The sequence below is a fragment of the Myotis yumanensis genome, unplaced genomic scaffold (genome assembly GCF_028538775.1).
Source record: "Myotis yumanensis isolate MYYU_CA2020_CCGP unplaced genomic scaffold, mMyoYum1.0.hap1 SCAF_6, whole genome shotgun sequence".
Lineage (NCBI taxonomy): Eukaryota > Metazoa > Chordata > Mammalia > Chiroptera > Vespertilionidae > Myotis > Myotis yumanensis.
Window position 1 is genome coordinate 96,473,498 of NW_027223757.1, and position 25,481 is coordinate 96,498,978.

Sequence of the window (25,481 nt, forward strand, 5' to 3'; positions counted from 1 at the left end):
GCAGAGAACCCCGCCCCCCTCACCTGCCCCTCAGAAACCCCGCCTTCCTACCCCAAGACAGTAACAGCAGCACCGTGCTGCCCGAGAGGCAGCGGCCATGGCCCTGGCATGGGGTCTGGCTCCATGTCCACAAGCCCCCAAAGCACTGCCCAAACCCCGCCCTGGCCCGGAGCCCAGGTCAACAGCAGCAGTCACGCCTGGCACTGCATGTACTCGGGTCCATCGCGCATCCTCCTGGCCAAGCTTTCGCAAGGTGACCCTGGCTCGGCCACCGCTGGGCAGCACGCCTGGCCCCCAGGCCCGGCTCCGGGAAGGCTTGTCGTGGTGAGCAGACCCTCACGTCTCTGGCAGGCGCAGAAGGGTCCCAGAAGTGGTTGAGACACTGCAAGAGGAAGACACAGTTGATCCAGACGCGCGGGCCAAGGTCTGGGGAGAACTCAGAACTTGGCAGAAACATTCCCAGGTTCCGGAGGAGAGAGGAGCTGGACTTCCCTAGTGAAGGAAACCCACCTCTGCTCTGGGTTGTTGCTCTCACTGCCAGAGGCTGGGGCAAGACTCACCAGTCCACCAGCTGGGCTCCGATGAGGTCGTGCACATGGTAGGCAAGGCCGAGTCTCACCGAGGCAGGCGCCCGCCGGCCCAGGAGCTCCGACAGGAGCAGCTCCCGGTACTTGGCCTTCCGGACCATGCCAAGGACAGCCCGGCGCCCTAGAGAGGTGGACAGGAGCAGGGAGTAAGGCCTGCGGCCAGAGGAGCCCAGAAAGGTGTTCTGGAGGGCTGAGGGCTGAGCTGCAGACAGAATACCTTTAACAAAATACTTAATGAATCTCCCAGCTCCAGGCACAGCCAGCCACCAACTCCCGGCATCTCGGACAGTGAGGACTCCGGCGTTGACCAGCTGCCTAAGTGGGTGGGAAGCCAGGAGAGAGGAGAACCGGCTCTGAGAATCCTCTCTCCTCACCACTAATGTTTGGGAACATGGGCGACCGGGCAAAGGGACCGGACAGCAGACACCTTCCTCCCCGCCCCTGCCCAGCAGGTCTCTGGTCCCATTCGCCTAACCCGCTGCCCTCCCGCACGCTTTCTTCCTGCTACTTGTTTCCTAAAACCAGTCATTTTTTTAAAAAATATATTTTATTGATTTTTTACAGAGAGGAAGGGAGAGGGACAGAGAGTTAGAAACATCCACGAGAGAGAAACATCGATCAGCTGCCTCCTGCACACCCTCTACTGGGGATGTGCCCACAACCAAGGAACACGCCCTTGACCGGAATTGAACCTGGGACCCTTCAGTCCGCAGGCCGACGCTCTATCCACTGAGCCAAACCGGTCAGGGCCTAAAACCAGTCTTGATTCCTCCCTGACCACAAGCCCTGACGCACGCTCACTCCCACCCGCAGGGGAGAGATAAGGGTCTTTTTCCTGTGCCCCTGCCTCACCACAGCTCCTCCCACGTCTCCTGAGAAGCTCATAAAACGCCTTCACAGATACCATGGTGCACAGTAGGGACCGGAGCCGGGCCAGCCCGGCACGGACATTTCCCTCTCGCCACGCCTGGCTGCTGTTTGGAATATGAGTGCTTTAGTGCCTACCACTCGCGTTCTTAGTCTCAGCGTGATTCACATCAGGCATGTGTGGTCCCTGCCGGGCCTCTAGATCCATCTCACTAGCCACCCAGATAGCCTGAATTTACGTCCAAGGCTCCAGGTGAGATAGGCCTCTCTCTCGGGGGAAGGATACAAATTTAGATTTTACTAAAAAAAAAAAAAAAAAAAAAAGTCAACCCTTTGGGCAGGATCAGCAAAAGGAAAAGGGCCAGGCTGGGGGGAGGGAGGCAGGGAGGTGCCAGACGCCGGATGTGATCGGCCCCCCAAGTCTCACGTGATCTCTGTGTCCCTGAAGCCAAAGGTCTGCGTCATTTGGTCCTGCTGGAAGCTAAGGTCCCCGCAGGCTGGAAGCACCAAAGCCAGAAACTTCTGCACGGCCCCAGCGTAGGGCCGGCCATCGCAGGCCTTGAGGACCTGGAAGCAGGGAGGAGAGGCTGGGGGACGTTTCTCAGCACGTGGGAGGCAGACCCCCTTCTGCCCAGTTCGTCCCACCTCTCATACTTTCCTCCCCCTCCTTCCTGTCCCTCCTATTACTACCAACAGAGCCCGTGCCCTGGGAGGTGTGGCGGGAGAGCCGCCTGCCCCGCGCCCCAGCCACACGCACGCTGGTCCTGTAGTCCTCGGTGAGCACAATCCCGTGGGCGTCCAGGTCGAAGCCCAGCTGGAGGACTCTGATCTCCCCCTGTTCCTGAAGTTCTTTCTGTTTCCAGGAAGATGGGGGTGAAAAGAAGGCTATCAGGGTAAGATGCTCTACCATACCCGGGGGACGCTGCCCATACTGGGGAGCTTTCCTCCAAGTAAAGGGAAAACTGTGGGGAGAATCAGGGGAATTACCAAGGAGTATTTTCCAATTGGTTACCCACCCTCCCATCCACCCACCTCATCTCTTATGTTAAACGATCAGTACACACTTTCCAAGACTAATCATATGCCAGACACTAAGTAAGATAAAACAGTGATTAAGACACAGACCCTGCCCAGCTGGTGTGGCTCAATGGTTGAGCATCAACCTATGAACCAGGAGGTCACGGGTTGACTCCCAGTCAGGGCACATGCTGGGGTTGCATGCTCAATCCCCAGTGGGTGGGGGGCGTGCAGGAGGCAGCCAATCATTGATGCTTCTATCTCTCTCTGCTTCTCCCTTCTTCTCTGAAATCAATAAAAATATATGTATATTTTAAAAAGACACAGACCCTGCTCTCAAGGAAGTAAGTCTAGACTGTGGGCAGAGGAAAATAGTGAAGAATATGGGATAAAATGTTTAAAACAAATAAAAATCAACCAGGACTAGTGTTTCTAAGAATACAGCAAGAACTAACTCACCTGCTGAAAATTAAAATGCTGGATAAAATATTGTTTTTAAAATTGTTAAGCATCAAAGAGCTCACAAGGTAATACGTCAACAAAAAAATTCATAGAAATAATGGGGCTCTGTGGCCAGTGTGCCTAGGTGGTTAGAGCATTGGCCTGAGCACTGAAGGGTCGCAGGTTCCATTCCTGGTCAAGAGCACATGCCTGGGTTGCAGGATCGATCCCTGGCAGAGGCAACTAATCGATGTGTCTCTCACATCGATGTTTCTCACTCCCTCCCTCCCTTCCACTCTCTCTAAAAATCAATGGGAAAAAAAATATCCTCAGGTGAGGAATAACAACAACAAAGATGTAATTGGAAGATGGAGGGCATTTGATGATTTAGGCAAATCTGTCCAGCACAGTCAAAAATAACTGGGCGCACCCTAGCCGGTTTGGCTCAGTGGATAGAGCATCGGCTTGCAGACTGAAGGATCCCAGACTCAATCCCCAGTAGGGGGCATGCAGGAGGCAGCTGATCAATGATTCTCATTGTTGATATTTCTCTCTCTCTCTCCCCCTCTCCCTTCCTCTCTGAAATCAATAATGATATATTTTAAAAAATAATAACTGGGCATAAATAAGTAAATGAACACACAAGGAAACAAAATTCAAAAGAAACAGACAATAGAAACAGACCCCAAAAGACATGTTATCAGGGAGTTATCAAAAACAGACTACTGCCGAAACCGGTTTGGCTCAGTGGTCCCAGGTTCGATCCCGGTCAAGAGCATGTACCTGGGTTGCGGGCACCTCCCCAGTGGGAGATGTGCAGGAGGCAGCTGATCGATGTTTCTCTCTCATCGATGTTTCTAGCTCTCTATCTCTCTCCCTTCCTCTCTGTAAAGAAATCAATAAAATATATTTTTTTAAAAAACAGACTACTAAAAAACCCCTATGTGTATAATGCTTAAATAATAACAGTCAAGATAGAATTTTTTAGCAAGAAATTATATAAACTGACATAATATGTTGAAAAATAACCAAATAGAAATTCTAGAACTGGCAAGTGCAATTAAGGACACAATGGATGGGTTTAATGTATTAAGGCACAGCTAAATAAAAAGCTACTAGCCTGTAAAACAGATTTTATAAAACTAACAAGGATATAATACAGTAAAAAAGATTGAAAATGCAGACAAGAAGCTAAAAGACGTAAAGGATACAAAGAGAAGGTCCAATGTATGTGTAGTTGAAGTCCAAGGAGGAATGAAAAGAGATAAGGTAGGGGAAATATTTGAAAAGACAATAACATATCCACAATCACAAAAGTATATTAGATTATGTGGGAGGAGAGACCAAGATGGCTGCATAGGTAAACACCGGAGATTGCTGCCGCAAACAACCACTTCAAAAATACAACTAAAAGACGGAACGGACATCACCCAGAACCACAGGAAGGCTGGCTGAGGAGAGACTCTTCAACTAGAAGGAAAGAGAACAGCATACCGAGGCTCAGAGGAGGCGCAGTGTGGAAAATACAAAGGTACCGAGGTGCGCGCGCAAAGCGGGCTGGTGGCTGAGGGCACGGTTGTCGGTTTCAATCGGGAGGGAGTCTCAGACTCTGAGCTCCAGATCCGGGTGAGTCTCTAGGGACTCAGACTCAAACGGGAGAGGCGGGATTGTCTGGCATCAGTTGGAACGTGAGGGCAGCTTTCTCTCCGAGGTTTGCAGCAGTTGCTGGGGTTCTGAGAAGCAGAGCCTCTGGGAACAGGACTGAGAGCAGCCATAACTGCTCCCTCTGCCCGCCCTGTTGATCCCGTGCGACCCGCCCCGCCCAAGCCCTGTGCAGAGCCATTTGCTGGATCGCCTCAGGCAAAGGCTAGATTAGCACCTCCCCAGGGGACAGAAGTTTTCCCACTGCAGATACAGGTGATTCTCACAGCCAGTCGGCCTGGTGGTCAAATCCCTCTAGTACTAACTACAATAATCAAGGCTTAACTAGAACAAGACTGCGCATAAGGACCACAAGGGGGTACACCAAGAAAGCATAAAAAATGCGGACAAAAAAAATGACAGAAATGGAGGATATAGAGCTAAAAAACGCACTTTTGAGGGCTTTCAATAATGTGCTAGAAGCTGCCAATAAACTTGATGAGAGCCTCAAGGAATCTAATGAGACCCTCACGAAATCTAATGAGACCCTCGATGGTGTGATAAAGAACCAACTAGAAATTAAGCATACACTGACTGAAATAAAGAATATTATACAGACTCCCAACAGCAGACCAGAGGAGCGCAAGAATCAAGTCAAAGATCTGAAATGTGAAGAAGCAAAAAACACCCAACCGGAAAAGCAAAATGAAAAAAGAATCCAAAAATACGAAGATAGTTTAAGGAGCCTCTGGGACAGCTTCAAGCGTACAAATATCAGAATTATAGGGGTGCCAGAAGATGAGCGACAGCAAGATATTGAAAACCTATTTGAAGAAATAATGGCAGAAAACTTCCCTCACCTGGTGAAAGAAATGGACTTACAGGTCCAAGAAGCGCAGAGAACCCCAAACAAAAGGAATCCAAAGAGGACCACACCAAGACACATCATCATTAAAATGCCAAGAGCAAAAGACAAAGAGAGAATCTTAAAAGCAGCAAGAGAAAGAGACTCAATTACCTACAAGGGAATACCCATATGACTGTCAGCTGATTTCTCAACAGAAACTTTGCAGGCCAGAAGGGAATGGCAAGAAATATTCAAAGTGATGAATAGCAAGAACCTACAACCAAGATTACTTTATCCAGCAAAGCTATCATTCAGAATTGAAGGTCAGATAAAGAGCTTCACAGATAAGGAAAAGCTAAAGGAGTTCATCACCACCAAACCAGTATTATATGAAATGCTGAAAGGTATCCTTTAAGAAGAGGAAGAAGAAAAAGGTAAAGATAGAAATTAACAACAAACATGCATCTATCAACAAGTGAATCTAAGAATCAAGTGAATAGATAATCTGATGTACAGAATAAACTGGTGATTATAATGAATCAGGGACATAGAAAGGGAATGGAGTGACTGTTCTTGGGGGGGAAAGGAGTGTGGGAGATGCGGAAAGAGACTGGACAAAAATTGTGCACCTATGGATAGGGACAGTGGGTGGGGAGTGAGGGCGGAGGGTGGGGCGGGAACTGGGAGGAGGGCAGTTATGGGGGGGAAAAAAAGGAGGAACAAATGTAATCTGAACAATAAAGATTTAATTTAAAAAGAAAGTATATTAATCCAATTTTCATTAACTTATAGAACAAACAGACAAAATAATCAGTGAGGAACTAGAAGACTTCAATAGTAACTCTAGTTACTGAGAAATTAATAACTGAATAATGCATATTCTTTTCAACTACACATACAATATTTAGCAAAACTGACTATAGCCGGTCAAGCAGAATGAAGCTAACTAGAAGAGGACATTCTGCCAAGAAAAGGCGGGGGCCTGCAAGCGGGCCACGTCAGAACAAAATCTTGCAAGCAAGACTTATTGTTCAGAGGCAGGACTTTCCTTGAGGTGATAAGTAGTCCATAAGGGCATGGAAAGTTCAAGGGAGGGCGCACTGCTGCAGGTGGAAAGGGTCTTTGTATAACATAGGAAATTAATAGTTTAATGTATAACTTAGCTCAGATGATCTCATAGGCATGCCTGTTAATCATTGTCACTTGCTGTACTCCATTGTTACTTGCTGTACTCCCCAAATAAAAGCCAAGAGAGCTTTGGAGGCTTTGCTACTCGCCTGAGCGAGCGGTAGCCCTCTGCTTCTCTAAACTCATCCTGCACGCCAAGCTCATCTCAGCGTCACCGTTCACAAAGAACATCAACAAATGGCGCCCAAACAGAACAGGGACCCAAAGGTGAGTAATTGGGATCGGGCAGGACCGAAAGGGAGATGCCAGCGCAGAGTACGCGGAACTTTCAGCAATAGAAGCAGGGTCATGGGGAATAACCCGTCATTACAGAGTCAATATATCGCTGTCTTGCGATCATTATTGAAGAGCGCAGGGGTAAAAGTGAAGGATGAGGCTTTTAAAAAATTGTTTAAGGCAGTCCAGCAGCACTGTTATTGGTTTCACCCAGAAGGAAAACAGCAGCTAAATCTTAAGTTGTGGAAACAAGTTGGAAAGTCATTAAGGCGGGCTCATCAACAGGGAAATGCTATAGAGGCTGATGTATGGGCTATTTTTAATTTCGTAACGTTAGCTTTACAGCCTTTTCAGTCTGATTCTGAAGATTATGAAGAAATTCCTTTGAGGTCGCGAATGCTGCACCAGGAGCTGGGTGTTTAAGCCCTGAGCCTCTCCCTCCTGAGAGATTGCTACCCCCTGAGCCACTCCTGGGTGCGGTCACAGAACGGAGGGAGTCAAAAAAGGAACAGAAAACTAGCTGTCCAAATGAATTAGGTTATGAAAGAATAGCCTCAGCCAGCGATTCAGAGCTGGATGTTTCATTTTCTGCTGAAGCAGATGGTGATGTTTACACTCTCCTTAAGTTAATGGAAAGAAAGAGAATAAAAGTCCTCAGGAGTTGGCTGCGCTGCTGCCAAAAAGTGAAAGTAAAAGGGCACTAGCCACTAATCCGGCGTTAGCGGCTGAGCCTCCACCCTCCTTCTGAGGACACAAAGAGCTGCTAATGCTCAATACCCTCATGAGTACAACATGTAGAGTTAAGAGTGATATAAATTTATACAGGTTATAAATTAATTAATTTATATACATTATTAATAATAATATTATTCTATAATATAATTATATATTAATTTTATATATTAATTAATATAGAATTAATTTATACAGATTATTAATTAATTCCATATGATTGGAATGCTATCGCTAAGGCAGTATTAGCCCCAGGGCAATATCTGCAATTTAAATCCTGGTGGTGGGAAGAAGCCAGGAGAGTGGCGATGATTAAAGCACAACAAAATCCACCTGGATGTAATTTTGACCAGCTAACAGGAACTGGGACACATAGTAGCTTACAGCAACAGGTGCTGTTAGAGGATGCTGTTATGCACAGATTAAAGCTTGTTGCTTAAAGGCTTGGTCGAAAATGGAGGAGGCCGGCACCCCGGCCCAATCATTTTCTGAAGTTATACAAATAATACTAATATAATAATAATTATAATAATAATAATATTAAAATCTTATATAAATAAATAATAATAATCTTCTTGCTGATGCATTAAAAACTGCAATTCCTCATCCTATTAAATGCTTTGAATGTGGGAGAGAAGGACATAAAAGAAAGGATTGTTGGAAGGCAAAAGTCTCACAAGGGAAAGCCAAAAGTGCTCCCCGATTATGCCCTAGATGTAAAAGGGGAACACTGGGTCAGTGAACGCCAGTCTGTTAAAGATAAAGACGGCAAAACACCCGTGCAGTCAGGAAACTAGATTCAGGGCCTAGCTCGAGGCCCCGAGAAAAAGAATACGGGCAGAAAGAAGGGCCTACCTCGAGGCGCCGAGAAAATGAATACGAGAAGAAAGAAGGGGTTCACAAAACACCCCCTGGGTTTTATGGACCTTTACCTAAGGAAACAGTAGGATTGCTATTAGGAAGAAGTAGCCTGACGACTAAAGGTTTACAAATTCACCCCGGAGTTATTGATGCAGATTATGAAGGATAAATATTAGTTATAATGTCTGCTTCTAGTATTATAAATATAAAGGCTGGAGAAAAAATGGCACAGTTATTATTGCTTCCCTATAAACAAATAGGGCATACAGCACCAGTTAAGCGAACTGGGGGGTTTGGTAGCACGGGAAAAAAGGTTTTTTAGCATACAATCTTAGGAGGCCAAAGACTTCAATTTTTACAGTAATATTCCCAGAGGGAATGAAAATTATCAGCCTGGTGGATTCTGGGGCTGATATAACTATAATTTCTACTTTGCACTGGCCTCAATCTTGGCTGGTACACAAGGTGAATACAACCTTTACAGGTTGTAAACCTCGCTGAGATTTTACAAAGCTCTAATGTACTTGAATGCCAGGGGCCTGAAGGACAAAAGGGCCAAATATAGCCATATGTCGCCTCCATTGCACTATCTTTGTGGGGAAGAGATCTTTTACAGCAATGGGGGGCTACAATTACTATACCTTCTCTACAGAAAGGCCATAGACAAATGATTTTTCAAGCTGGTGCTGGCACCAGTGTTCAGGATCAAAATATATAAAGGGGGCCACTCCAAAGCGCTTCGCCCTACCATTAAAGTGGAAAACAACTAAACCAGTATAGGTAGAGCAGTGGCCCCTAACAAGAGAGAAGTTAGAAGCACTTCAAATCATTATTAAAGAACAGATACAATTAGGGCATATTGAAACTAGCTCTAGTCCATAGAATTCCCCTGTCTTTGTTATAAAGAAAAAATCAGGTAAATGGAGGATGCTTACTGATTTTAAACGAATTAATAAGATTATTGAGCCTATAGGACCTTTACAACCTGGAATTCCAAATCCAGCATTAAAGCCTTTGCTGTAATAGGCAAACCCCTAGCCATTAAAACTGACAATGGGGGAGATAACCAAGATGGCGGCATAGGTAAACACCGGAGGTTGCTGCCGCAAACAACCACTTCAAAAATACAACTAAAAGACGGAACAGACATCACCCAGAACCACAGGAAGGATGGCTGAGGAGAGACTCTTTAACTAGAAGGAAAGAGAACAGCATACTGAAGCTCAGAAGAGGCGCAGTGTGGAAAATATAAAGGTACCGAGGTGCGCGCGCAAAGCGGGCTGGTGGCTGAGGGCACGGTTGTCGTTTTCAATCAGGAGGGAGTCTCAGACACTGGGCTCCAGATCCGGGCGAGTCTCTAGGGACTCAGACTCAGACGGGAGAAGCGGGATTGTCCGGCATCAGTTGGAAGCTGAGGGCAGCCTTCTCTCTGAGGTTTGCAGTGGCGGCCGGGGTTCTGAGAAGCAGAGCCTCTAGGACCGGGATTGAGAGCAGCCATAACTGCTCCCTCCACCCGCCCTGTTGATCCCGACCCGCCCAAGCCCTGTGCAGAGCCATTTGCTGGATCGCCTCAGGCAAAGGCTAGATTAGCACCTCCCCAGGGGACAGAAGTTTTCCACACAGCTGATTCTCACAGCCGGTCAGCCTGGTGGTCAAATCCCTCTAGTATTAACTACAACAATCAAGGCTTAACTACAACAAGACTGCGCACAAAGACTACTAGGGGGTGTACCAAGAAAGCGTAAAAAATGCGGAGACAAAGAAACAGGACAAAACTATCAAGGGAGGATATTGAGTTCAGAACCACACTTTTGAGGTCTCTCAAGAGGCTTCTAGAGTCTGTCGATAAACTTGATGAGATGTACAGGAAATCTAATGAGACCCTCGATGGTGTGATAAAGGACCATCTAGAAAGTAAGCATACACTGACTGAAATAAAGAATATTATACAGACTCCCAACAGCAGACCAGAGGAGGGCAAGAATCAAGTCAAAGATTTGAAATGCGAAGAAGCGAGAAACACCCAACCGGAAAAGCAAAATGAAAAAAGAACCCAAAAATACGAAGATAGTGTAAGGAGCCTCTGGGACAGCTACAAGCGTACCAACATCCGAATTATAGGGGTACCAGAAGATGAGAGACAGCAAGATATTGAAAACCTATTTGAAGAAATAATGACAGAAAACTTCCCCTTCCTGGTGAAAGAAATAGACTTACAGGTCCAGGAAGCGCAGAGAACCCCAAACAAAAGGAATCCAAAGAGGACCACACCAAGACACATCATCATTAAAATGCCAAGAGCAAAAGACAAAGAGAGAATCTTAAAAGCAGCAAGAGAAAGAAACTCAGTTACCTACAAGGGAATACCCATATGACTGTCAGCTGATTTCTCACCAGAAACTTTGCAGGCCAGAAGGGAGTAGCAAGAAATATTCAAAGTGATGAATAGCAAGAACCTACAACCAAGACTACTTTATCCAGCAAAGCTATCATTCAGAATTGAAGGTCAGATAAAGAGCTTCACAGATAAGGAAAAGCTAAAGGAGTTCATCCCCACTAAACCAGTATTATACGAAATGCTGAAAGGTATCCTTTAAGAAGAGGAAAAAGAAAAAGGTAAAGATACAAATAGTGAACAACAAACATGCATCTATCAACAAGTGAATCCAAGAATCAAGTGAATAAATAATCTGATGTACAGAATGAACTGGTGATTATAATGAATCAGGGACATAGAAAGGGAATGGACAAACTATTCTTGGGGGGGAAAGGAGAATGAGAGATGCGGGAAGAGACTGGACAAAAATCGTGCACCTATGGATAGGGACAGTGGGTGGGGAGTGAGGGCGGAGGGTGGGGCGGGAACTGGGAGGAGGGGAGTTATGGGGGGGAAAAAAGAGGAACAAATGTAATCTGAACAATAAAGATTTTAAAAAAAAACTGACAATGGCTCAGCATATTTATCAGGTAAGTGTCAACATTTTTTCCAACAATTTGATATTAAACATATTACAGGAATTCCTGGAAACAGCACAGGTCAAGCAATGATTGAACGACAGAATCGCACCCTTAAGGAAATGCTGCAAAAACAAAAAGGGGGAGATGAGCTGGTATCAGGCCAGACTCCCCGATGAAGATTATTAAGAGCTCTATTTACTTTAAATTTTTTAAATTTGAATACAGATGCAGTGTCAGCTGCTGAGATACATTGGGGACATAAAAAGGAGGTCCCAGTAGAACAACCTATCATGTACCACGATGTCACTACTAATCAATGGTGCCCGGCTACTCTTTTACAATGGGGTCGAGGCTATGCTTATGTTTCCACAGGAACCAAGAAGTTCTGGATTCCTGATAAAAGAATCAAGTTAAGGCATGGCGAGCAAGAGGAAGTGTGACGAAGCGGGACTGGAAGACCGTTTCGAGCAGCTAACCATCCAGGGAGGACAAACAATTTGCGTGCCGTTGCCTCGCACCCGAAACACCCCTCCACCTACATGGGAACAGGTGAAGCGCCTATGCCAGAAAGGGGAGCGTCTTGTGACTGCCCATGGAAGGCCCTGTAACTAATGACTCTAATTGGATGCCTGGACCTTTTGATGATCGTGGGCCTTTGAAACCAGATGCCGGAATGCCTGTGTGCCTGGGACTGGTGATCATTGTCTGCAGTTGGGTAATCAAGCCTGGTTGAGTGTGGCTGAAAGCACCACTAATCCTTGAAAGGACCAGTCCAATGGAATCAAACTACTGGGGAAATATCTTATTTTAATTGTACCTTGTTAACTTGTGTAAATAACTCTGTACCTTTTAATCACAGTAGAGAAAGCTTGTATCTATTGCGGAAGGAATATTGAAGAGATCAAAAAGGTTTATTGGCATGTTAATCGCTGTAATTCTTGGGTTAATTGCTATAACAGCAACTGCTGCAGCAGCTGGGGTGGCATTACAGCGATCAGTCCAAACTGCTACTTTTGTTCAAGACTGGCTAAACTGTTCTGAGAACAGTTATGGAGTTCTCAATGAAAAATTGATAGTGAAATCAATGAACAATTAGCTGATCTTGAACAATCAGTAGTTTTATTAGGGGACCAAATTGTTAGTCTGCAAAGGCGATTACAGTTAAAGTGTGATTGGAACCATACTGGTTTATATGTCACCCCTGTACCTTATAATGAAACAGCATTGCTATCTTCTCTGTCATGATTCAAACCTGCAGCAAAACTAAAAGGAGGAAATTGTAGCTGGTCAAGCAGAATGAAGTTAACTAGAAGAGGACATTCTGCCAAGAAAAGGCGGGGGCCTGCAAGCGGGCCACGTCAGAACAAAGTCTTGCAAGCAAGACTTATTGTTCAGAGGCAGAACTTTCCTCGAGGTGACAAATAGTCCATGAGGGCATGGAAAGTTTGAGGGTGCACTGCTGCAGGTGGAAAGTTTAATAGTTTAATGTATAACTTAGCTCAGATGATCTCATAAGCATGCCTGTTAATCATTGTCACTTGCTGTAGTCCCCAAATAAAGGCCATGAGAGCTTTGGGGGCTTTGCTACTTGCCTGAGCGAGCGGTAGCCCTCTGCTTCTCTAAACTCATCCTGCACGCCAAGCTCATCTCAGCGTCACCGTTCACAAAGAACATCAACACTGACCACATAGCATGAAGCAAGTCTCAACAAGTTTCAAATAGCAAAAATCATATTGTATGCTCTCTGGCCACTATATCACTTAGCCAGAAATAAGAAACAATCCTATATAATAAAGAGGTAATATGCAAATTGACCATAATGCCCTTGCACAAGATGACCGGCAGAGGAGGGCAGTTGTGGGCGATCAGGCTAGCAGGGAAGGGCAGTTAGGGGTGACCAGGCCAGTTGGGGGAGACCAGACCTGCAGGGGAGTGCAGTGGGAGCAACCAGGCCTGCAGAGGAGGGCAGTTGGGAGCAACCAGGGTTGCAGGGGAGGGCAGTTGGGAGTGACCACGCCTGCAGGGGAGGGAGGGCAGTTTGGGGGGACCAGGCCTGCAGGGGAGGGAAGCTGGGGGGGGGGGGACCAGGTCAGCAGGAGAGGGCAGTTAGGGGCGACCAGGCCGGCAGGAGAGGGCAGTTGGGGGCAACCAGGCTGGCAGGGAAGGGCAGTTGGGGATGATTGGGCCAGCAGGGAGGGCAGTTGGGGGCAACCAGGCCAGCAGGGGAGGGCAGTTGGTGGTGACCTGGTCTGCAGGAGAGGGCAGCTGGGGGCAACCGGGCTGGCAGGGAAGGGCAGTTGGGGATGATTGGGCCAGCAGGGGAGGGCATTTGGGGGCAACCAGGTCTGCAGGGGAGAGCAATTAGGGGCAACCAGGTCTGCCGGGGAGGGCAGTTGGGGGTGATCGGGCCAGCAGGAGAGGGCATTTGGGGGCAATCAGGCCGGCAGGGGGGCATTTAGGCGTTGATCAGGCTGGCAGGGGAGTGGTTAGGACAGGGGTGGGTAAACTTTTTGACTCGAGGGCCACAATGGGTTCTTAAACTGGACCGGAGGGCCGGAACAGAAGCATGGATGGAGTGTTTGTGTGAACTAATATAAATTCAAAGTAAACATCATTACATAAAAGGGTACGGTCTTTTTTTTTTAGTTTTATTCATTTCAAACAGGCCGGATCCGGCCTGTGGGCCGTAGTTTGCCCACGGCTGGGTTAGAAGGTAATCAGGCTGGCAGGCAGAAGCGGTTAGGGGCAATCAGGCAGGCAGGCAGGCGAGCGGTTGGGAGCCAGCAGTCCTGGATTGTAAGAGGGATGTCCCAGGTTGAAGAGTGTGCAGGCTGGGCTAGGGACACACACCCCCGCCCAGTGCACGAATTTCATGCACCAGGCCTCTTCGTATATAATCCTATCTAATAATAGGCAAACATGGTAATTAACCGTACCTCCAACACGCTTCCCATTGGCTAATCAGGGCGATATGCAAATTAACCGCCAACCAAGATGGCGGCCGGCAGCCAGACAGCTGAAGTGAACAGGAGGCTTGCTTGCTCCAGTGAAGGAGGAAGCCAAGGTTCCCCGCCTGCCACTGCCGGGCTCTGAGCTGCAGTCTAAGAAACAATGTTGCAAATATAGAAGCTAAACATTGCCCAGAAACCTGCTTTCAGCCAGCCGGGCTTCAGCCAGCAGGACCGCAACATTGTTTCAATTATAGAACAAACCCAGATACCTGCTTTCAGCAGCCGAGGTCTCAGAACTGCAGCCAGGCCTCAGAGCTAAAGTCGGCTCTCAGTTCCAGTGACAGCCATAGAAGGTAAATAAATACCAGAATAAAAAAGAAAAAAAGGAGAGGTTGGGAGCTTCAGTCACCCGCCAGCCTGAAAACAGCCCTCAGCCCCTCACCCAGACTGGCCAGGCACCCCAGTGGGGACCCCCACCCTGAAGGGGGTGTGACCAGCTGCAAACAGCCATCATCCCCTCATCCAGGCTGGCCAGGCACCCAAGCGGGACCCCCACCCTGATCAGGGACACCCTTCAGGGCAAACCAGCCGGCCCCCACCCGTGCACCAGGCCTCTATACTATATAGTAAAAGGGTAATATGCCTCCCAGCACCGGGATCAGCGGAGCCGCGAGGCCTGGCACCGGGATCAGCGGAACCGCAAGACCTTCCGGCCTGGGATCAGCGTAGCCGCGAGGACTCCTGGCACCGGGATCAGTTGAGCAGCGAGGCCTCACTGCCCCGGTGTCAAGTGGAGCCGCGAGGCCTCCCAGCACCGGGATCAGCTGAGCAGTAAGGCCTCCTGGCCCCTGGAGCAGCTTGACAGGGGGCAGCGACCAAACCCCGATTGCCCTGCGGCTCTGTGACAGGGGGCGGGGCCACAACCTCCCTATCCGCCCTGCTCTGTTCGTGACAGGGGAAGGCGCCTCAACCCCCTGATCGGCCCTGCTCTGTGCCTGATAGGGGGGAGCTCCCCAACCCCGATTGCCCTGCGGCTATGTGTGTGACAGGGTGCGGTGCCCCAACCCCCTGATCCGCCTGCTCTGTGTGTGACAGGGGGCGGTGCCCCAACTCCCCTATCGGCCCTACTCTGTGCCTGATAGGGGGGAGCTCCCCAACCCCCTGATCGACCCTGCTCTGTGTGTGACAGGGTAGAGCCGCAACCTCCCCATCGGCTCTGCCCTGAGTGTGACAGCGGCGGCACCCCAATCCCCCTGATCCGCCCTGCTGTGTGTGTGACAGGGGGTGGCGCCCCAACTCCCCATTCGGCCCTACTCTGAGCCCAACCAGGGGCTGCACCTAGGGATTGGGCCTGCCCTCTGCCACCCGGGAGCGGGCCTAAGCCAGAAGGTCATTATCTCCCGAGGGATCCCAGACTGTGAGAGGGTACAAGTGGGGCTGAGGGACACCCCCTCCCAATCAGTGCACAAATTTTTGTGCACCGGGCCTCTAGTCCTATATAATAAAAGCCTAATATGCTGAGTGTCCAGTAAACTGGTCAGCCATTCAACCAATCAAAGCTTATTATGCTAATAATATGCTAGCCACCTGCTATGCTGTGCACTGACCACCAAGGGGCAGATGCTCCGACCTGTAGGTTAGCTTGCTGCTGGGGCCCTCGGAGAGAGACTAAGCAGGCGGGCCCCACAGGCTCTGGAGCCCTCGGGGTCCCTCCCTGGTTGGCCGACCTGCACCGGGACTCTAGTGAGGTAATAAGAAAACGCTCAGAAATTAAAACACACGTTACTAATCAACCCAATAAATCAAAGGGGAGGGGGGGGAGACACAGGACAAATTAGAAGACATTTTGAAATAAATGATAATGAAAACATATACCCAAACTTGAGAGGATAGATAAATCTCAATACTTAGCGGAAAACTACAGCCTGCCATGCATTTATTAGAAAAGAGAGGATAAAAGTTAGTGTGTGTGTGTGGGGGGGGGGGGGGGGGGGCGTAAAATAAACCCAACAGCAAAGGGAAACAGATCAATGAAGCAGAAAACATGCCAACAAGATGGCAACAAAGCTACGTGTGAGTCCTTTGAAAGACATTAACTTTGACAAGCCGCTGGTGAGACTGGCCGAGGACAGGAGCGGAGAAACCCCGAAAAGCAGCCAGCCAGTAGGTAAGAAAGGCCGTGTTCCCGATTCTACACCGTCATGAGGCTGCAAACGTTATGCCGGTGAATTCCCGAGCTCCGCGCTCCCCTGGGCACCTGGCTCGCGCCCCGCCCGGCGTGCTGGCCGGGGCCGCCGCGCCCTCACCAGCTGCCGGTCCGCCGCCGTCCGGTCCGGCACGAGGCTGTACACCTGGCTCCGCAGCGCGATGGGCGGCAGCGCGTCCTCGAACAGGCCCCGCGGGAACAGCCGCCCCAGCTCCGCGACCGCCGCGCGCGCCGACCCCGGGCGGGGAGGGCTGCCCGGCAGGGCGCCGCCCCCCAACACCCGGGCATCAGCCGCGCCCCCCGGGGGGTCGGCCTCGGCGGGCCCGCCGCCGCGCCGCCGCCTCAGACCGAGCGGCTCCGCGCCCAGGCGCGGCCTCTTCCGGCTCATGTCGCGGACCCAGCGCCGCAGACGCGAACCGAGGCTCCGGCGCCGCGGACGAGCGGCCACCCCGGGAGCGCGGGCTGGGCCCTCCGCTGGCGCGGAGTGATCGCGTCATCGGGCCGGAAACCCGCCGGGTCTCCGCGTTCCTGCGCGGCGTCGGCTCCGCGGCGACCGGGCCTGGGCTCAGCCGCCCGCCCCTGCCCTCCCCGCGGGCGCCCCCCGCCCCCGCCCGGTGGTTCCAGGCCGGGGCCGGCCGTCGGGAGGCCCGCGTCTTCCCGCCTCCTCTGCAGAAGGGACGCCCCCACCTCCCAGCGCCTCATGGAGCCCCGGGGCACCAAGCGGGGAGCTGGGAAGGTAGAAGGAGCCGAACCGCGGAACAAACCCCCGCGCCCCGCGCCCTCGCTGCCCACGGAGCCCGCCCTCTACTCCGGGCCCTTCCCGTTCTACCGGCGCCCGTCCCAGCTGGGCTGCTTCTCCCTGGACGCGCAGCGCCAGTACCACGGCGATGCCCAGGCCTTGCGCTACTACAGCCCACCCACCGCTGGTCAGGGCCCCAACTTCGACCTCCGAGAGGGGTACCCCGACAGGTACCAGCCGCGGGACGAGGAGGTGCGAGAGGGCCTGGACCACCTGCTGCGCTGGCTCCTGGAGCACCGAGGCGGGCTGGAGGGGTGAGCGCGGAGACGGGGCCAGCGCGGGCGCGCACCGCCCTGGGGGGAGCTCCGGGGAGCCATCTGCGCCAGTGCGCGGTGCCCTGCAGCCTCTCCCTCCTCTCAGGGGTCCCGGCTGGCTGGCAGGGGCCATCGTGACGTGGCGGGGGCACCTGACAAAACTGCTGACGACACCGTACGAGCGGCAGGAGGGCTGGCAGCTGGCGGCCTCCAGGTTCCAGGGGACGCTGTACCTGAGTGAGGTGGAGACGCCCGCTGCTCGCGCGCAGAGGCTCGCCCGGCCACCGCTCCTCCGGGAGCTGATGTACATGGGGTACAAGTTCGAGCAGTACATGTGTGCAGGTGAGCGTTGCCCCTGCTCTGCAGGCCTCCCGCTCCCCCAGAGACTGTGAGCCCCCACCCTGTTGCTGCTTCTCTCCGTACAGACAAACCTGGAGGCTCCCCCGACCCCTCTGGGGAGGTTAACACCAACGTGGCCTTCTGCTCTGTGCTACGCAGCCGCCTGGGAAGCCACCCTCTGCTCTTCTCGGGGGAGGTGGACTGCACAGACCCCCAGGCCCCATCTCCGCAGCCCCCCACCTGCTATGTGGAGCTCAAGACCTCCAAGGAGATGCACAGCCCTGGCCAATGGAGGAGCTTCTACAGGTTCAGGAGGGGGTGGGCGGGCCAGGGCTGAGAGCTGACAGCTGGGACAGGGACTTGGGGGGAAGAGGAGGGGGCGCCCCCCTGACGCCTGTCTTTCCTTACAGACACAAGCTCCTGAAATGGTGGGCTCAGTCATTCCTCCTGGGCGTCCCCAATGTTGTCGCTGGCTTCCGCAACCCGGAGGGTTTCGTCTGTTCCCTCAAGACCTTTCCCACCATGCAGATGTTTGAACACGTCAGGGTAAGGCGGTACCTGAACCCCCACGCCAAGACCCCAGGTCCCGTGTCCCGCTCCTGCCCTCACTCATTTCTGCCTCCTCCTCGGCCCTCTCCAGAATGACCGTGACGGCTGGAACCCTTCCGTGTGCATGAACTTCTGTGCCGCCTTCCTCAGCTTTGCCCAGAACACAGTCGTCCAGGACGACCCCAGGTGAGGCATTCCGCTCTGCCCTCCCCTCTGGGTCCCAGGAGCCCGGCCTCCAGCCCTCAGCTGCTGACTCTGTCTTCCCCTCAGGCTTGTCCACCTCTTCTCCTGGGAGCCTGGCGGCCCAGTCACCGTGTCTGTACATCGGGACACACCCCATGTCTTCCTGCCCACATGGTACGTGGAAGCCATGACTCAGGAGCTCCCATCGCCCCCCCAAGACACCGTTCCCTAAGGACTTATACTTCAGGGGGGCTGGTCCTGTCTCTGTGCAGTTAAAGGCAGATTTCTAGGTGGTTCTCCCTGCTGTGTCTTTGAGCTGTCACCCTGCCCAGCACCTCAAGTACACACAGGCGTTTGCTGTTTTATTATTTTCCCATGGGGGTCATTCACTGAGTATAGAGGCTAGCTGCAAAGACGATGTCCCTCCGCAGCAGGGTAGCTGCCGTCTCCATCTTGGCACCCAGCACAGGCTCGCCTACCAGGCGGGCCGCCCCTCGCAGTGAGCGACACATCTCGGCCAGGCGCTGGATGCAGCGAACCACCAGGCCCTCGGGCGTCCCCGAGAGCCCTGCCAACTCCGAGAAGGGCTGTGGGGGAAGCAGGATGGGGACTCAATTTGATAGACCTGGGTAGGCTCTCCCCAACCGTCTGCAAAACCCCAAATCCAGTTACTCACCATGCCCCGGGCCCACTCGTACACAACCCCGACCAGCCCGAAATTCAGCTCCCCTACAAATTCTTCCACTGTCTGGTTCAGGCCACAGGCCACCTGGACCTCACCAATCCGCTTGGCCACAGCGCGGACACGTTCCACTCCCTGCAGGTGGGGAAGGACAGGTTAAGACCCCCTTCCTGCTCCAGGACTAGGGAGGCTCAGATCAAGGAAGAAGCCATTCCAGCTCTTCGGGGCACGTACAGGGTTGGAGAGGTCACGGGGGACCCTGGGGGTGGGGCCTGGGAATGCTGCAGCCCGGGGAGGGGGGGCCCAATACCTGTTTGAGGGTACTTGGGAGCTGCTCCCCAGTGTCCCCGGGGCTCTGGCAGACCAGGCCGGAGAGCAGAGCTGCTATCTCCTCCGGCCGCAGGGCACTCAGAGCGTTGTCGAACATGAGCTCGGTGAGGAGCAGCTCGTGGCTGCTCATGGCACAAGCCACGCGCCCCGCCAGCTTCACCGTGCCCGCCTCGTCTACATAGCCCAGAGTTCGGAGCACCTGGACGGAAGATGGCGGGTGTCGGAAGCCTGCTGTTCTCCCTCACTAGCCCCCCACACTGCTCTCACCTCTACTCGCTGGTGGTACTCGGGGAGCAGCAGCAGCGACTGGTCTGACAGCAGGAAGCGCAGCCGCTCTATCTCCTTCTGTAGCTGCCTTCGCTCCTGCAGCTTCAGGTACTGTGGAGAGACACGGCAGGGGCGGGTCAGCTCTCCCTCCCCTCCACGGGGCTTGAGGACCAGGGCTGACATGGGGGTGGGCAGCCTACAGGGGACCAGAGAAAAAAGGCTTAAAGCTGGCATCCAGGGCCCTACCTGGGCAGGGAAACGGGGGCTGTGCACGCACTGAGCCCCCCGGATCAGCTCCTCTAGCTTCCGGGCCCGGAGTCCCCCCTCAACCACTGACACATCCTTAAGCTGCAAGTCGTTGACAGGGTCAAGGGTAGGGGGTCCTGCCGGGTGGGCCTGAGCCAGGCGCAGCAATTCCTGGGCAGCAGCGGTCACAGCAGCGAGGGGAGGGTCCTTCCTGAGGAAGGAGCAGGTCCTGAGACGGGGGCCCCCAACCCTGCCTCCCACTCCTCCCCACGTGGTCCCTCCCCGGGAAAGGGGCCTCCCCAGCATCAGACTTGAATTTCAGCTGCTGCCTCCTGCTGAAGTCCTCCAAGATCTTCTCCCCGTTCACCCGGAGCACTTTGGTGGTGATGGCAGCCACGTCTCCGGGCTGGAGCTTGGCCACAGTGTGGTCACAGGGCCCTGTGAAAAGGGACGAGCAGGGTCAGACCTCGCCCTGAACCCAGGTGCCCTGCCTTCACTGCCCTTAGGGACCTGGGCATCTGCCCCTCTCACCTTCAGGCAGGAACAGTTTAAATCCCACCAGGTCCTCTGGGTAGGGCACAACTGGGGAGGCCGAGCGCCTCTCCTGTGGGTCCTCAGACACGGGTTTATCACACAAGACCAGAGTGGTGAATGCCCTGCTGGTGGAGTTCGAGGAGACCTAGGGGCGGGGAGGCCGGGACAGGGAATGAGAGGAGTGGACAAGGTCAAGAGCAGGTCCCACCTCAGGCAGGGATCCCGGAGCAGCCACGCAGAGCCCACCAATGCAGACCAGGTCAAGCAGGCAGGTTGGGGAGCGGGGGAGGGCAGAGGGCACGAAGTGGTGGTGATGGGAGGAAAGGAAGGCAAGAGGGAAGATGAGGGCACTGCCGAGTGTAACCTGCTCCTCCCTCGGGCCCAGATCCCCGGCATCACCTGCAGGATCACACCCAGTGCGTTGTGATGCTCCTGAGTCTTCACAACCACCACCCTCCCGGCCGAGAGAGACTTCAGCCCGTTGACAGACTCCATGACACGTCGCTGAGGAGCGGGGATGTGCACACGGATGAAGGAGGCAGAGTCAGGGATGCAGGGACCAGTTCAGGGGCGCCCAGAGTGCCGCCCTGTCTTCCCCTCCTCCGTCTCCCCAGCACCCCTGCTGACCTGGATCAGGCTGCGGGTCTCTGTCAGCTCCTCTCCCCAGCTGTAATACTCGGGCAGGTCCACCAGTTGGCCGGTCAGGTCAGGCTCCTCCAAGGCCCCCAGCTTCTTGGTTAATTCAGCCAGGGCCTGTTCGTGGGCCTGGGCAGAAGCAAGGGCAGGTGTGAAATGAGTCTCCAGGCTCAGTCGGCTACATCCCCACCTGCAGCCCACTGGCCTCTGCATGCCCACCTCTCCCCAGCCTGCTTCCCTCGTCCAATGTCCCGGCCAGGGTACTGGTCACCCGACCCCTCACCTTGCTGTCCTTGCGAGACGGAAACTCAGAGAAGCTCCTCTTCATCATGTCCTCCACCCTGAGGGCGTCCACCCGCAGCAGGTTGAGGATCATGGTGTACGTGAGGCGGAACTGAGACTGCAGCTGCGAGGGCTTACCCTGCGGGGAGCGGGGAGACCAGGCTGGGCCCGCAGCTCCCCAGCCAGCCCTCTGCGGACCACCCTAGACAAGCTGCCCGCTCACCGCTTCTGCCAAATAAGGGAGCAGAACTGATGGAGTCACAAGGCCCTGCTAGCGCCGCACTCAGTGCGGGATAGAGCGAGACCAGGTCTCACCCTTGGATCTGCTCGCTCCCACAGGGGCTTCCCTGGGCAAAGGAAATAGTAGACAGAAAGGAGGGGGCAAGGGCCGGAGAGGGAGCCGGCGGGCGGGGCTGGGCCTCGTGTCTCACCGTCATCATGCGGTGCAGGTCCACCATCTCGGGCACGCGGCCCTTGCAGAGCAGGATGACGGTGCCCGTGGGGTCCAGGCCCCTGCGGCCGGCGCGGCCCGCCATCTGCACGTACTCCCCGGGGAGCAGGTCCCGGAAGGCGTTGCCGTCGTGCTTTCGCATGGAGTCAAACACCACCGTTCGGGCCGGCATGTTGACACCCATGGCAAAGGTCTCTGTGGCGAACAAGACCTGGGACACGGGAAGAGAGATCAGCACAGGCCACGCAGCCACCCCCGCCTCACTAGCAAGGCCATGTAGGCAGCTGGCGTGGTCCAGGTGGCTAACTCAGGAGCCCACTCCACTCGGCAAATGGACAGAGCGGGGACGACCTGTGGGTCCTCAGACCTCTGCCCTCTGCCCTCCTTCGTGCCCTCTGCCCTCCTCATTCATTTACTTAGCTACCTATTCCTTTCTTGGGGCCCCCACACCCACCCCCATCCCCACTGTCAGTCACCCGATGTCTGTAATGAGTATCGTTTTGTGTGAAAGTGTTCTTACACGTCTTGTGTGCATGTAATTTGCAATTCACATTGAAAGCAGTTGCGTATCTCCTGTTTCCTTACTTCTCTTTCTCCACATGGTGTTTTCAGCACCCACCTGTCCCTGTGGTTATACCTAACCCCTCGCTTCCAACTGCGGCAGGACAGTGGGGAGCATCCCTACAGTTACCCAGCTGCTCTCCCCAAGGGGCAGGGACCGATCCCTGCCAGACTAGCCAACAAAGAAAGAGCAGACATGTTTCCCCCTGGGCCCAGGTGAGGACTTCCTTGTGGCTTATATTCAGGAATGGAATTGGGTCAGAGTATGTTATGCCTGCTCTGGCCTAAGGAAAGCCAGGGTCCGCTCGACTGGCCACCCTGTGCGAAGGGTCCTAGAGTCCTATGCAGGCAGACCTCACTCGATTGCAATTCGCAGATGCTGTGTGGCCATCAACATGGGGGCAAGACCCTCCAGCGAAAAGGTTACAATTCACTGAAGGCTCAGAAGATGGGGAGCATTTGTAACACTATTCTCTAAAGTACGTACATTGTTTTTAGACATAACGCTTTGTACACTTAACAGAGTTCAGTATGGTGTCAGCATAACTTTTAAGTGCACTGAGAAGCCAAAAAACCCATGTGACTCGCCATAATGCAACACTTCCTGCGGCGGTCTGGGACCCAGCCCGCAATGTGCCCGAGGTCTGCCTGCGGCTGTGGCAGCTTTTGGCACTAGCCAGTTCCCTAAGTTTCACCATCTAATCACCGAACTCTTATCTCGTGAGTTTCAATTCGCATTTTTCTGATGACAGCGTCTATGCTTGCTAGCTTTTTGGGTTTCTCTTCTGAACGCATCCCAGTTTAAGATGAGGACCCTAAAGTCCGGGAGATTAAGAAGCTGCAGAAGGGCCGCAGGGGGAGGCGGCGTGCACCTTGACCAGGCCGCGGCTGAAGAGCATCTCCACAATTTCCTTGAGGATGGGCAGGATGCCGCTGTGGTGCACGCCCAGGCCTCGGTGCAGGAGCTCCGACATGTGCAGCACCTGCGGGGACCGAGGCCGTGGTCAGGGAGGGCATCGAGCACCCACCCCACCAGCCTCCGAGCCCAGGGCCCTCCACACCTGGGGCAGCTGCCGGTCGGAGCCGCGGAGGCGAGCAAGGCAGCGCTGCAGGAAGAGGTGAATCTCGCTCTTCTCTGAACTCGTGGTGAGGTCCAGGGAGGTGAGGCCCGAAGCCTGCTCGTCACAGCGGCCCCGGGAGAAGGTGAACACCACCACGGGCAGCTGCGCACGGGTGCGGAGGGAGGCTAGGAGGGACAGGTACACACCACGGTCCTGGGGAAGGGGGTGCAGAGGCACAGGTGGGGTCACCGGTGGGGGAGAGAAGGAAGTGTCAGCGGGGGCAGTGCTCACAGCGCAAGTCCGATGCCCTGGGGGACGAAGGAAGCAGCAGGTGGTGAAAGGTCTGGAGCCTGCTGGTCCTCACCTGTGCAGGCCCCCCCTGATGCGTGGGCTGCTTGGCCCCAAAGGTCTGGGCGTGTTTGCTCATCCTCTCCTTCTTGGCCTCCACAGCTGCATAGTACCTGGGTGTGCGGTGGACGGCCATCAGTCCCGCCCACCGGGCCCAGCGCTGACCAGCGCCGCCACCCGCCCCCCGCCACCCCCCCGCACCCGGCTTACCCCTTTGTGTGGAAGGCGCCTCGGGAGTCCAGCAACAGGAAGAGCTCCCCCTGGGTCTTGGGGCTGTTCCCCGTGAAGAGATAATGCTCCAGCGGCACGGGGCGGGCGGCAGTGCTGACCACGTAGATCTGGCGGCGCTTCAGTCGTCTGAGCGGGAAGGAAACCGGTCGGGGTGGGGGTGGGAAGGAGCAGCCCACATCCCCACCCACCTTCCGCCTCTGGCCTCCCCCAGTCTTTTCTGGGAGCCGGACTGGGAGGCTGTCCCCGTCATCGTATCTCTCAACATTCAAAGTGGTCTGGGCCCAAGTGGGCCACGTTCCCCAGACCCACCCCGGCCCCCTCTCCCCCCACGGTCTGGCCACGCTCCTCGCCCCCAGCCCCAACCAAGGGAGGACCACAGCCCCTTCGCCCAGCACCCGGGACACACATCTCACCCAATCCAGTCAGCAAATTCAAGGGCGTTGGGGACAGTGGCACTCAGAAGGATGATGGAGACATGGTCAGGGAGCATGATGAGCACCTCCTCCCACACGACCCCACGCTGGGCAGAGAGGGAAGACAAGTCACGGGCAGCTCAGAGGGGCTGTCCTGCTCCGAGGCTTCCACTGGGGGCAAAGGCAGGGAGGTTTCAGGGGGTGTGGCGGGAGCTGCTGAGCTGGCCCCAGGGAAGAACTGCTGGTCTGGGGCCCCATGGCCTCCTGCTCCTCACCTCAGCGTCGTTGATGTAGTGAACCTCATCAAAAATGACCCACTCCAGGTCCCGGATGACGTCTGAGCCGCTGTACAGCATGGAGCTGGGGGAGACCCGCAGGCTGACTCCCCAGTGCCTCCTGTCTCCACCGACCCAGCCAACACTCCAGAGCAGCCTCCCCTTCCCGAGCCAAACCCACCCGTGCTGAGTGCCCATCTCTCACCGAAGGATCTCTGTCGTCATGATGAGGCAGGAGGCCTCTGGGTGCAGCTGTACGTCCCCCGTGAGCAGCCCCACGTCCCCGAATGTGTTTCGGAAGTCTCGGAACTTCTGGTTACTCAGAGCCTTGATAGGGGAAGTGTAGATGGTGCTGGAAGAGGGTGAGGTTAGCCAGTCACTCCACACAGACTGCGGTCAGCACCGCCTCTCCCACCGAGCCTTCCCAGCAGCATGCCGCAGCGCTCAGGCGCCCCCCTTTCTTCACCCAAACAGCCCTCATTCTCCTTCATGACGTGACCGAGGAAAAATTCTGTCACTCGACCCCTT

At 53.8% G+C, this 25,481-nt stretch overlaps 3 protein-coding genes across 6 annotated transcripts in view; 1 reads left to right on the forward strand and 2 right to left on the reverse strand.

Annotated features, from left to right (window-relative positions):
• On the reverse strand, positions 1-16,983 carry STK19 (serine/threonine kinase 19). Its single transcript, XM_070418881.1, has 6 exons — positions 16,613-16,983; positions 2,212-2,307; positions 1,882-2,021; positions 805-902; positions 561-708; positions 1-382 (listed from the first exon to the last, which is right to left on the reverse strand). The coding sequence occupies exons 1-6, from the start codon at positions 16,898-16,900 to the stop codon at positions 337-339; spliced, it is 816 nt and encodes a 271-aa protein (XP_070274982.1). The 5' UTR covers positions 16,901-16,983; the 3' UTR covers positions 1-336.
• DXO (decapping exoribonuclease) lies at positions 16,913-20,643 on the forward strand. 4 transcript variants are annotated; one of them, XM_070418875.1, is made up of 7 exons: positions 16,913-17,565; positions 17,672-17,907; positions 17,991-18,210; positions 18,315-18,450; positions 18,545-18,639; positions 18,724-18,810; positions 19,897-20,643. In XM_070418875.1, exons 1-7 carry the CDS (start codon positions 17,213-17,215, stop codon positions 19,961-19,963), a joined length of 1,194 nt encoding a protein of 397 aa, XP_070274976.1. In that variant the 5' UTR covers positions 16,913-17,212; the 3' UTR covers positions 19,964-20,643. The 4 variants fall into 4 exon arrangements, with proteins under 4 accessions (XP_070274976.1, XP_070274979.1, XP_070274978.1 ...); XM_070418878.1 differs by having other exon boundaries at positions 16,913-17,481; XM_070418877.1 differs by lacking the exon at positions 19,897-20,643 and adding an exon at positions 19,460-19,580 and having other exon boundaries at positions 16,914-17,565.
• Positions 18,986-25,481, reverse strand: part of SKIC2 (SKI2 subunit of superkiller complex) — a 9,750-nt gene continuing 3,254 nt past the window's right edge. The window contains exons 11-28 of the mRNA XM_070418870.1: positions 25,159-25,305; positions 24,954-25,038; positions 24,679-24,785; positions 24,245-24,391; positions 24,051-24,147; positions 23,687-23,899; positions 23,498-23,608; positions 22,045-22,275; positions 21,615-21,752; positions 21,323-21,460; positions 21,095-21,199; positions 20,693-20,840; positions 20,473-20,599; positions 20,162-20,372; positions 19,916-20,026; positions 19,629-19,847; positions 19,313-19,453; positions 18,986-19,223 (exon numbers count right to left, since the gene is read on the reverse strand). Of these exons, the coding sequence (XP_070274971.1) occupies positions 19,023-19,223; positions 19,313-19,453; positions 19,629-19,847; positions 19,916-20,026; positions 20,162-20,372; positions 20,473-20,599; positions 20,693-20,840; positions 21,095-21,199; positions 21,323-21,460; positions 21,615-21,752; positions 22,045-22,275; positions 23,498-23,608; positions 23,687-23,899; positions 24,051-24,147; positions 24,245-24,391; positions 24,679-24,785; positions 24,954-25,038; positions 25,159-25,305 (2,677 nt within the window). The 3' untranslated portion in view covers positions 18,986-19,022. The remainder of the gene's footprint in view (positions 19,224-19,312; positions 19,454-19,628; positions 19,848-19,915; positions 20,027-20,161; positions 20,373-20,472; positions 20,600-20,692; positions 20,841-21,094; positions 21,200-21,322; positions 21,461-21,614; positions 21,753-22,044; positions 22,276-23,497; positions 23,609-23,686; positions 23,900-24,050; positions 24,148-24,244; positions 24,392-24,678; positions 24,786-24,953; positions 25,039-25,158; positions 25,306-25,481) is intronic.

Bases quoted from the DNA above. Each gene is read 5' to 3' on its own strand.
- DXO (XM_070418875.1), top strand. From the start codon at position 17,213: ATGGAGCCCCGGGGCACCAAGCGGGGAGCTGGGAAGGTAGAAGGAGCC. The intron at 17,908-17,990 runs GTGAGCGTTGCC...CTCTCCGTACAG, and splicing joins CGAGCAGTACATGTGTGCAG to ACAAACCTGGAGGCTCCCCC. The intron at 18,811-19,896 runs GTACGTGGAAGC...CTCCCTCACTAG, and splicing joins CATGTCTTCCTGCCCACATG to CCCCCCACACTGCTCTCACC.
- STK19 (XM_070418881.1), bottom strand. From the start codon at position 16,900: ATGAGCCGGAAGAGGCCGCGCCTGGGCGCGGAGCCGCTCGGTCTGAGG. The intron at 903-1,881 runs GTGAGACTTGGG...CCACCCACTTAG, and splicing joins TTCAGGGACACAGAGATCAC to GCAGCTGGTCAACGCCGGAG. The intron at 709-804 runs GTATTCTGTCTG...CCACCTCTCTAG, and splicing joins CATTAAGTATTTTGTTAAAG to GGCGCCGGGCTGTCCTTGGC.